A 12,412-nucleotide genomic window follows, 5' to 3' on the forward strand; every position below is an offset into this window, starting at 1 on the left:
AGAGAGAGAGAGAGAGAGAGAGAGGTTGTACATGATAGTATAGATACAGCTTTTCATTAAGTAATTTAATGTTATGTTAGCTCTATATTGTTATGAAGCCTGTTGTCATTTTAACTTCAATTTGCACCGAAAGAGTATGCTGCTACAATTTAAAGAAAAATGCGAATTTCCTGCTACAATGATAAAGGGGTACCTTAGCTGGCCATAGTTGGAATCAGTGATGACGTCTTTCTGGCCTAAGACTTGGACAATCTCCGAGTGCAGCTTGTTCTGAACGTCAGGGTGAGTGGCCAGGAAATACATGGCCCATGTCAACACTGGTGAGACACCAAGTACAATAGTTTTTTTTTACTTCAGTATTTTCTAGTATAGCTACACAAAAAGAAAGTTACAAGTAGTACAAGATATAGTATGACAAAGTGTGAAAAAAATAGCTTCCTGGGCATGCTAAGAGAAGCTTAAACAAACAGGTCTGCTGCTACTGTCAAGTATTTCAGGAATGTTTATGTTACTGAATTCCTTTGTTCTAATTTCTATGTTGAGGGACATTCTCATTTGGCTTAATAATTAAAAACCTTTATCAGACTCTTACAGTTCAAAGACACAATTGCATAATGAAAGTTGAAAGCGGTGATATCTGAGAACTACCTCTTTGAACAAATCACATTATTTAATTTGCTGTCTAAATAGGACACAACTAGATCTATTGAGAGAAGTTGATTTTTTTTTCCTTAAAAATGTGCTCTAGATTTCGCTCTTCGCTTCGAGTCGATCGTGTCAAGAGTTTCAATGATAAAATCAGTTTTACACGAGTGAAGTTTTGTTGAACTCATTTAAGAGAGCTGTGGCTCTGTGGTTGGGGACATTTTGCCCGGAAGCAGAATAGGGTAATAGAATTCTTTGTACACAGCAAACTCAAACCACACCCAACTCTCTCACTTTAAGGATTTAGACAATTATGGCTTATACTACTGTCCAGCTTGATATAAACTGTTTCGAATTGAAGCCTAGAAGCCGAAAACGAGAAATGATACAGGAAAACAAGCTCACAACAGCCACATCTACTCACAGTAAGCAGTTGTGTGAAATGCTCCAACCATGTAGGATATGACATCAGAAGTGAGCACATCCTCATCTGTCGTAGACTGCAGGATGACGTCAATCAGGAGCTGCTGGTCCTGGACTTTATTCTGTTGTCGTTGTTCTACGACCTTCTTTACCATCGTGTGCAGATACTGGAGAGCTAGAAAAGGGCAAGAAAATCAGATTCCCAATTTGTCGAACAATAAGTATGTTAACGCTTTTTATTTCGTCACGTGTAATCTTTACTTTAGTTAAAACTTTCAACTTTGAAAGCCGTCTGATACAGAAAACTGTCGATGCAGAATCTCTCACCCCCTTCCCCGCCCCTCCTCGAACCCTCCCGAGATAATCGTTACATGTATATCCAGTACTTGGCAACATAGGCAGACAATTAAAACCTTGCTTAATTTTGGTATGCCACAAAGTACAAACACAGATTTAATTCCCAATGGATACCCTACAAAAATAGCCAAAAATTGTTTTTAAAATCAGACAGAAAATGTGTTAGGTATATCTACAAGCCAGGGATATCAGAAAAAGATTACCATATAAATGCGATTCCACCCACATGAGAAATAAAAGAGACCACACATTCCAATAAATCAAAACTTGTCTCTAAACGGTTCATCATTTAGGATCAGCCAGTCCTCCAATTGTTACGTTATCATCAATGAGCAGAACGGGTTATGGCCAACATCTGACCCTTTCCTGCCATTCAACACATAGTCCTGAAGGTCATTGACATTGGACAACACAATATGATGCTTACTACATGTAACCAGCATGAGATCAGATACGCCTAATTGTGGTAGAGAGAATTTTATTAATTTTATTTCTTTGTTATTCCCCAAAGTCACAAAATGGCATAGTTGACAGAAGTTATCATTTTGAAATCAAACCTCATTTTGGTATGGGAGTTGAAAAAAGAAATGTGAAGGCATTGGTGGAAATGGCAAATTTCCTAAGTTTCGATCTGTTTCATACGTTGGAAATAAAGCACTGAGTGATGAAAAAGGGGGTGGGGTGGCATAATATGTCATACAATGGAGATAGTATCTTGGTTCACATGTAGTTTACCTTCCTGAAAAGACTTTTGCCTTGTATCATTTTTATCAGGAGGGACGGAGTCTGTAAGCTGGCGCTCCATCTCATCCCAAGCCTAACAGTTTAATAAAAATCTATTTGTTAGACATAATCTGAAAAAGTCATTGTACATGAAACGTGGTCATAGCGCGCAAAAAATTGAAAAAATCCAACCTCAGCATTGCAATGGGCTCATTAAAATAATATCACCTTGAGGCAGATTTGTGTCCAAACTGGTATCAGAAAAGATCAGATATATATACATATTTATTTTTTCCTCTTTTAGAAATATTGTTGCGCATCTGGCCTCTAACTTGTCAATTGGTTTTGTTCAGCACTGGAGAGATTTTACTATGGGACCATTATTTGTGTAGAATGCAGAACATACGAACATTTTTTATTATTGTTCCAATATACCCTTAAAACTGAAACTGAAGCGAGACTTTTGATAAACAACTTTCCTTTTTCTCGGGAGTATCTACCTTAGAGGTATTCTTTTATTCCTATCAGAGCGAGAGAAAATTAATATTTAACAATAACATGCCTAACTCATGCAGCTGATAGATCCAGTAACTTAGTCACCATGTCTCTGATACTATAATATGTTCGAAATTATAGAAAAGCAAAGTCATTATTTTCAAAAACAGTCCTTACAGTTTTGTATGCTTTAATGACACTCTGCACCAATTTCTCGTCATGGAAACTGTCTCCCATCAAAGTTGACAAAGTGGAGCGAAAGGAAAAGAATTCCATGTCCTCACCGACTGGCACATAGTCAGTCTCAGTTTTCAAAGACCACTTCTTCTCCACCATTGCTGCTATCTGATGAGTAAAGAGCAGAGACTCATTAGAAAACATCCAGTCACTGCGAAGTGCCAACTAAATTTAAGCTGTGAAGGCTACCTCCTGAGTTTGTTTTTTATTCTTGTGAACGTAGGCCCCGATAAATGTCATAAATATTGGAAAATGTCTATGAAAGTATAATATATTCTTTAAATCATGCAAGGATATCAAGCGAATTAGGCCTGCACTCACTGAAAAGAATAAATAAATGTTTATTTCTCATACTGTTCCCATGAAAATGGATTCAACAGAAAAGGAGAAATTATGGAAGTTGAAAGCGCCCCCCCCCCCCCCTTTTTCCTTTTCCCCGTTTTTATGAGAGCAGCTAAATCAATCCTCAGCAGCAAACTTTACTTTGTCATCTTTTACTCATTCAACGTGTTGATACGTCACAATGATAATTCGCATTTTTCCTGGCTGTCACAATACTGTGCTTTAAGACAGCATGAAGAGAGAGAAAGAGAGAGAGAGAGAGAGACAGAGAGAGAGAGAGAGAGAGAGAGAGAGAGAGAGAGAGAGAGAGAGAGAGAGAGAGAGATAGTGAGAGAGAGAGAGAGAGAGAGAGAAAAAGGGAGAGAGAGAAAGAGAGAGAGAGAGAGAGAAGACATTAAACGATAGGTTCGAAAGCAACCAGAAATTGTGCACATTCGCCCAAAGTAAGACAGTAAGATAAGAAAAGTAACTGATCTAAGAACAGCGAACAAAATTAGAGTATAAGAAAAGCGAATACATTCAGAAGGTGCGACGGAATGTACATCAAATACGAACAAAGAGTCATCCTATTTAGTTGCTTACCTCCTGTTAATTTAAAAAGAAGTCACAATGTTACCTCCTGAAATTCGGGGAAATATTTCTTCAGATTCTCATGAGAAAACGGGCGGTCATAAACCTTTCTCCTCCTCCGTGCTTCGGATACATTGGCATACACTATAGCTTGGCTTCCAAGCAGCGGTTCAAATAGCCCAAGCAGAGCAGCTGTACCATTGAAAATTATGTTAAAGTATTAGACAACATTGAGTATAAGAAATTTGCAGTTCAGGCATTAAATGTTTTTGATTAAATAATTAAGTAGACCTGTTCAGACAATGTTAAAGCTCGGCTCTGAAATTTACTCTAAGTCTGTCGACTCTGTAACGATATATCAGCATGCTGACATCATCATTTTTTTCTTGGTCATGGTTGTTGTTTTTTTGGTTTTCTATTTTTTTTTTGTACGGGGTTTTTCTTTTGTTTGTTCTGTTGTTTTGCTGTGGGTGGGTTTTTTTCTTTGCTTTCTTTGTTTTGGTTTGCTTTTTCGTTTTGATAACATTCTCTTTGTAACCGTATCGTGTTTTTATATCACTTTTATCATATGAATAGACTCATTCTTTTGTACATTGTGAGTTTCCATCCAAATCACATGTCCAATTGTGTGTCCGACTTTGTACTTATATAAGTACCGATTGGCATTTCTATGTCCCTAAGCCTGTTTATTGTAATAGTTGATTTTTTCTGAGTGCACCAATATGTCGAACTGTGTGTAATCTTTTAGTAAAGGTTTTTCTGAAACTCTTTGCGATTGTGCCTTACCTTTTTTTTGGGTAATGACATTGAGCATCTCTTCAAGATGAAATTAGGAATTATAAACGCTTTTTATTATTGCATAATTGAAATACGAGTTACGTAGGTGACAATAACTATGCTTTAGGTGTATGCTTGACCTATATAAGCCAATGCATGAGCTCTTGTTCATTATCTTCAGACAATGGCAAGAACTGAAATGGTTTTGGTTCTTCTGAGTCATACGACAAAAAGAAAGATTTCTTACAATTCGTAAACCCTATTTCAATCAGAAAGAATGTGAATTAGATACCCCCCCCCCTACAATCCCACGCAAGACGTAGATGTTATGCAAACATGTTGGAAGTACATTTTCTGTACAATCTATTGTCTTAAATTATGTTAATTAACCCTTATTTGAGAAGGGTGTAGTACTCTGTCTTTTTTATTAATTAAATAATAATAATAAGTAATAAATGACATTTATATAGCACTCAACCCCGAATGAAGTACACAGGCTCTGAGCGCTTTACAATACTGTACAACATACAACAGTAGCGTGAAACGTTTTGTTCTGACTAAAGAAAATTATTCCAAATATTCATCTCATTAATTTTAAAACAGAAACGACTTCAGCTGACATTTGAATTAATCAAAAGATTTGATTTCTCTCAAAGTACTTGGTAAAGCATTCCAGATCTTGGGGTCTTGGTATTCTGCGAGTTGGAATGCACAGTCTTAACAGATTTGATAAATATGATGATGCATTATCATTCAAACATTTGTGACATAGGGTGGCCAACTTGTACTTGTACACAATCCTTTTCTCAACAGGAAGCCAATGCAAAGTTCGTAAAAGAGGTTTAGCAGAGTTTCGCTTTCTTTTCCGTAAAACTAAACGTGCAGCATTGTTTTGGACAGTTTGAAGTCTTAACTTTTTCCAGTGATATTCCAGATTACAAGGAGTTACAATAATCGAGTTTTGATCAAATTTAGTTACTAGTAAAGCAGTTGGTATTGATCAGATGACGTATTTTACTAAAACATGGAAATAGTTTTTTTGGTACTCAGTACTATTTTTGACAGTCAGTAAATCAATAAAGGACTTACAATTTGAATTCACAGTATTGAACACTTACCAGGTTTGTCAAATGTATTGGCATGGGCTTTGAACAGTTCAGGTGAAGCAATGCTGACCACATAGGTCTGTCCCCACCAGAAACCAGCAATGTCTCCAAACTGACTATGTAGGTCGAGAAGAAACTCATGCAGACTGCCTGCACGAGCGATATCACTGAGATTGCCATCTCTGAAAAAGACATTTCTCCCTAACAAAACAGTAGTAGTTGCTATATTTAGTGACTGTAAAATGACAGCTTTCAATATAATTTTTCCATGGGAATTTGAGATTATTTTAGTCTGCTAGGGTAATAATGTAGACCTAAAAAGTTTGCTGTTGAGTGGGAATCTGCACCATACAAATACTATAACAACAACAACAACAACAACAACAACAACAACAACAACAACAACAACAACAACAACAACAACAACAACAACAACATCAACATTAAGAATAACAATAACAATAATGTAAATGATAATAAGAACAACAACAACAACAATAAAAATAATAATAATAATAATAATAATACATGTAGTAATAATAATGATAATAATAATAATAATAATAATAACAATAATAATAATAATAATAATAATAATACACTGAAATAAACATTCTGATATTGATTGTAAGTGTATTTAGAATGCTGCTCATTACTTAAATTAAAACTGGACAAAAAGAAGTGCGTTTTAAGAACTGATTTCAATTTGGATAAAACGGTCGCTTCCAGTGCATAGTATGCTGGAAATGCGCTCCACAGGGAAGAGGGGGGGGGGGGGGGGGGTGTTGTGTGAAAAAAAGCTCTCCGAGTCTCTGACTTGTACTTAGGACAGGCTTATAAAGTGTGTTTTTTGTGGCCGAGATAGAATGTGTTCAGTGATCATGTCTCAAAGAAATGATGTTGCAATGTTTCTGACACACTTAAAACAAAGGACAGCTATCTTGTACTGAATACGTTCTTTTATGGTAGCCTGTACAATTGGATTAACATTGGTGTTGCACGCTCCTTGACATATTTCTTAAGAAACTTTTGCGGGCAGCTTGAGTCTATTGTTTGGTAAGTGTTTATAACAGCGCTTGCAACTGCATAATAGTCATTATTATGAGCGTGCGGGACTCATTAAACATGTTCAGGTTTGTTAGGAATTAATTTTGAATTTTGCCCTGGTGGCAGCTGAAGCTTATTCTTATCGATTTGGGACCATTAAGGGATCTTTAGCGTGCACAACTTGCACATGGGACCTCCGAGCAGCTTGAAACAGAAGTCGTAGTGACCTGATCTTTTCTGCATGTTGAAGTTTTGCACCAGTGTGCTAAGAAAGGAACTATTAAATGTTTTACCCCACCTATAGCCTACGTCCCAGCACGTTTCTTTTTGGCATTCATGTGATCAAATTAATGAATGATAATCGAAGCCCTGCAATCCATTAGATATCAGTCGCAATATTATGTGATTGAAATCGCTTTCAGTGTTAGAGGTAGAGACTCTTGTTCAAGTCTGCAACTGCAGTTTGCTTTTCAAAATTTCAGGTTGTGTGCCACAGGTTTAGAAAATCCTTCTAAAACCTCTGTACAGGATCTCTAATAGAAATAATAAATTCACTATTACATTCAATCTCTCTGTAATAATTTTTCTCAGCAGCCAACTCCGCCCTTTTGGAGCAAATCCTTGTAAATAATCCTGAAAAACCACTGACGACTGAAAAAAAAAGAAAAAAAAGTGCGTCGCTAAAGGATGTTGTTTGACAGTAAGGTATACGTGGGCAGAACAAAGGTATTGTAACAACTCCCGTAGTAGATTTATACTTACTCTTTACGAGACGGATCAGGGCCAGGTATTGTAGTGACCATCTTCGAGCTCTGAAATTGAAATACAAATTACGGTGAAGGCTATGTTGACAGTATTATAATCAGAAATTTAAATACAAAGAGTCGTACAAATCTGTATACCTACAGCAAAGGTTGTTAGCTCTACTGCGCAAAGATGAATTGCTTTGTTGTTAGTTTGGTTGTTTTTTAAAGACTATTTTAAAAATTTAAACCAGTTGACTCGCTTTATCGCACAAGCTAACAAGACAATTACATAAATGTTGGTCTACTGTGAAGTGAAGTCAATTTTAAGTAAGAGTTAATAGGAAGATATTAATTCTTTTATGCAACAGCTGTTATTGGTCATGAAGCTCGTTCTTTTTACCAAGACTTCAGTTTTGAGTTATGCTATCATGAGACAGACAGACAGACAGACAGACAGACAGACAGACAGACAGACAGACAGACAGACAGACAGACAGACAGACAGACAGACAGACAGACAGACTGACAGAAAAAGAGTGGCCTCCGCTTACGAGCACACTTCACAAGAACCCTGTCCGCTTAAGAACCCACGTTTACCGTGTGAGCGATTTTTTTTCTTCATAAACTGCTTACATAAGAACCCTTCTGAAAAGGGAAATCCGCTTAAGGATCCGGTTTGAGCTAAGGCGAAAAACTTTTCTAAGCTGCCCTACCATCCTTTGTACGGGTTGGGGTAAGGAGAAGAGAACTGGTATTGACTGTCGTACAATTAAATATCTGCACTATATAACCATTTTCACGGAAAATATTTAGACACTCACGCAAACTCTGCCGAGCGGGTCAGTCGCAAAGGGGTTTTCGTTTGGTTCCATCCGGGGCCACTAGGAACAATCACTAGCACCTCTAATACTGTTAAGGGGGCTGGTATTAAATTGACGATTTTCGGTCAATTCATGGTATCTGGACTTTTTAAGTATTCCAATAATTTTTTACGTACTCCAATCATTTGTAAATCTAAAAAGTGCTTACTCTTTGTGTTACAATCATTATCTTTCAGATTTTCTGTCCTATAACTTTCATTTTGCCTATTATGTAACAAAATGTCGTTTTTTCTCAAAACTTCAATTTTTGATGTTTTTTCTCATCTACTTTTTAAAATTTTAATTTTAATTCCAATGAAATTTTCAGAGCTTGTTTTTCATACCATAACCTAACTTTATACAAATGGAAAATAAACTCGAGGCCTTCATAAGTGAGTTACCTGGATGATTGTGTAATCGAATTCAGAGGCATGAAAGGGTAGGCCAGTTATCCATCTCTAACTTTTTACCTATTCAAGATATCCAAAATCCCAACAGTATAGAATTTCGTATTCAGTATATTTATCAATATACCATATTTGAATGGTAAATAAAAAATCTTTTTTACTTTTATGAAAGCTGTTAGTATCAAATATGGCGCCGTTACCATGGCAACCGTAAACTTAAACAAAAAAAATGAAATTACATTTTACATATGTATTCCTGTTATACGTCCTTGCTATAAGGCTTTGTCTAAAATGGCCATAGTTACCGAGATAGGTTTATAAACCACCACCCCCCCCCCTTTAAAGCGTCCGATTGCTGTGTAATAGCGGGTCCATCTATGGTCGTTTTTTTCCTTCACAAAAGCACAAGCAGTGTTGCAACTAATGCTGTTTCACAATGTGTACTATTAAATCGCAGTGACAACGTATGTCATGAAAATCACTGTGTTAAACATTTGGTTCCCATTTGTTCCCCAAATAGGCACACCATTTAGATGTGCTCTTCTTCCCTCATTACACACACACACACACACACACACACACACACACACACACACACACATACACACTCACACACACACATACACACTCACACACACACACACACACACACACATACACACACAAACACCTATTATTTGGCTTTCATTTTTATCACATTTCTTTTTTATCTTCCTCGGGCGTCAGTATCACCCATGGTATAAACACGAGAAGCTAACGGTATGTTAAAGCAAAGTTGTGCGTATTGAAATCCGACTTAGAAACCGGTCCGGCCGAGATCCAGCTTTTACTGTCTACCGACGACTGGGCTTTTGGACGGTGACCCCTGACCCCCCCCCCCCCCTCTTCTCTCTCTCTCTCTCTCTCTCTCTCTCTCTCTCTCTCTCTCTCTCTCTCTGTGTGTGTGTGTGTGTGTGTGTGTGTGTGTGTGTGTGTGTGTGTGTTTGTGAGTGTGTGCGTGTGAATATATACATATGAGTGGGAGGAGTTATTTCCTTTTGTTGTTGTTATAGGAGGTGTCTCAAAAATCACCTAAATGCATTTCTAACATGCTAAGTGTTGGTTTACAATAGATGAGGGCAGCATTGTATTTGTGTGAGAGAGAATGTGTATGTGTTTGTGTGTCGGTTGGGGGTTGGCATGAAGATGTATGGGAGGCGTGGTGGGATGGGGTGGCTTTTGAGACAGACACCTTGTGTAATTAATCATTGACATTGTTTTGGGGCTTTGGATTGGATCTGTCCAGCACTGAGGAAAAAAAAACCGTCGTTTACCCACGCATTCTTTGGACTGTTACTTCACTCATGTAACTGTGTCGACTGATTGACACGCAGGCAGTGGGTGGTTGGCGGGTGCTCTGGCTTAGTTTGCTCCTTCTTCTCTATCAAACATTTATCGTCCTTATCTCTCCTCCTCCTTTTTGTTTGTTTGTTACTCTCTTGTAGCATCTCTAATCTTTGGCTCTTATATTACCTAATTGTGTTGCAAGGGCCATAAAACCCATTTTGAAAGCACACATGACCCACCGGCAGCTTGGCAGTGCAAATGGGCAGATTTAACTCCTTAATGAGGTCCGATCAGCAGCAGAGAAAAAGCAATGTCTCGCCACATGATGTCAAATCATTATGCACAAATCAGATACACGATTCTACATATTTCATAGTATGCAAGTCGTTGTAAGCTTTTAAAGTTTCCAATTTAAAAAAAAAAAGAATGAAAGAAAAACCAGTTTAAATTATGAAGTTATGCTCCCACAAACCAGCGCATCTTCATGTGTTATCAAATTACCAGATTGCATGTCCTCAATGAGTTAAAGACTAGAATTAACATGTGACCACAACAACTTAAAAATACTTACCCGATAGAGCATTTTTATAGCAACAAGCAAAACAGAAAAACATGTTAACGCAAAAATCACAAAGTCCAACATTCTGTCACGGCAGGTCGAAACAAGTACTGGGTGCGTCCTCTCACAGCAACTATCTTGAGCACGTCACGTTTTATCTGGGCCCGAGATTGCAGATTCTGTCCAGATCTATAGTTTGTTCACTTTCGTCTGACCGCGTTAAAAGAATTCTAACTCAATGAGAAATGTACCTACGCCCACGTCTAAAAAAACTCCATGTGAGTCTCGAAAATTACTCACCCCGTCTCTTTAACTTAAATCATGTTTCTTAGGTGAACGTTAAAGAGTGGTGTTGAGGAAAATATGTCAGCTTTAAATGTTTTAGGTGTTTTTCTTAAATCCTTTATTATTTTTTATCCGCTTTAGGCTTAGCCTACATCAAAAGAACACGTGTCGGAACCTTAGTTTGCAGTGACTTTTATGAATGAGCTTTCAGATTCTCTTAGTCATCCAACATTTAGATCTGTATGCAAAGATCCGAAAAGATTGAACAGAGCGATTTCCTTGTAACTTGTTTCAACAGTGGTCAGACGAAAGAGAACAAGCTGCTTGAACCAGAGTTTTGCGTTAGCCAAGTCGGTGTATGAAGACTGACAACCGAAATGTAGAGTAGTATTCCTTTGACCATGCTGTAGGCTATTCAGTTAATTAATTCCTGACGTGTTTGAATACCTTGGCTAATGCTTATATGTAGATCTATCCATGACGTTACAGAATATGCTTTTTAGATGGTTGATAATAGCTCTGTCTCATTGAAACAGCCTTTCCAGTTTTTATAGTAGGCTATCTTTACTATAATAAACATGAACACTTGTGCGCCCTCAGGGGAGGACAAAACTATCAAGTCGTAGCTAAGTATACCAAACTGCTGCTCAACAGACATCAGTATACGCGGGGGAGAGAGAGAGAGAGAGAGAGAGAGAGAGAGAGAGAGAGAGAGAGAGAGAGAGAGAGAGAGAGAGAGAGAGAGAGAGAGAGAGAGGTGCGATGTATGCATAAAGCTTCATTTGAATGCGACACTTGCCATCTTATTTGTATTCGAAACTTTGAACACAGTTTGTATATTATGTACCCCATAGATATGCAAGAGGCTACGCTCACAGTTTCAATCTATTTTTAAAAACATGAAAATGCGAGGTCTACCAAACGTAGTTTCCGAGAGGAACACACCAAACTTAGACGGCCAATGGATTGGTGAGGTAGAAGAAAACATTTATAAAAGAACTGTAAAAGTAATCTTGAATCACTTCGTGTGATGCGGAAAGATGTGGATAGATGTTCAGCTTACATCAAACCTAGGACCATTGTTATAGATAATCCAGAGGAGCAATTACCTGTAAGCTTACAGACTGGTGATCTTAGGATAAGAAGCGCACCGTAAATGACTGCAACTCAAGAATGAAGAAATATCAAACTGGAAAACAAGAACGTCTGTCATGCAGAGATTTTTATTTTTTAAATCTCTCTAACGGAACGTGGCAAGACACCAACTCACACGGAGTTTTCTAGACTGGCAACGACGTAAATGTATATATTTTATGACCATCTTTTAGCCCACATGTAATAATATGTGTTTACAGTAAAAAAATTTTAAAAAAATTTTTAAAAGAGGAAAAAAACGCAGGCCGGATATTGAATATTATTACTTTATTTATTTCAAGTAATCCCATATATTTCACCACATTATGCTAGGGTTCAGAAAAGCCTATCGAGCAAAGACTTAAAATCAAAA

General features: G+C 37.4%; 2 protein-coding genes across 2 annotated transcripts in view; both read right to left on the bottom strand.

Annotated features, from left to right (window-relative positions):
• The window catches only part of LOC118478059 (cytochrome P450 20A1-like), an 8,058-nt gene extending 5,806 nt beyond the window's left edge, over positions 1-2,252 (bottom strand). The window contains exons 1-3 of the mRNA XM_035970995.1: positions 2,161-2,252; positions 1,070-1,243; positions 178-317 (exon numbers count right to left, since the gene is read on the bottom strand). Coding sequence (XP_035826888.1) covers positions 178-317; positions 1,070-1,243; positions 2,161-2,230 — 384 coding nt within the window. The 5' untranslated portion in view covers positions 2,231-2,252. The remainder of the gene's footprint in view (positions 1-177; positions 318-1,069; positions 1,244-2,160) is intronic.
• Positions 2,253-2,372: 120 nt separating this feature from the next.
• Positions 2,373-10,816, bottom strand: LOC101851382 (cytochrome P450 20A1). The gene is made up of 6 exons (XM_035970997.1): positions 10,633-10,816; positions 7,485-7,534; positions 5,688-5,857; positions 3,839-3,984; positions 2,821-2,988; positions 2,373-2,399 (listed from the first exon to the last, which is right to left on the bottom strand). The coding sequence occupies exons 1-6, from the start codon at positions 10,702-10,704 to the stop codon at positions 2,373-2,375; spliced, it is 633 nt and encodes a 210-aa protein (XP_035826890.1). The 5' UTR covers positions 10,705-10,816.
• Between the last annotated feature and the right edge of the window lie 1,596 nt (positions 10,817-12,412).

This window comes from Aplysia californica, unplaced genomic scaffold, assembly GCF_000002075.1.
Source record: "Aplysia californica isolate F4 #8 unplaced genomic scaffold, AplCal3.0 scaffold00015, whole genome shotgun sequence".
Classification (NCBI taxonomy): domain Eukaryota; kingdom Metazoa; phylum Mollusca; class Gastropoda; order Aplysiida; family Aplysiidae; genus Aplysia; species Aplysia californica.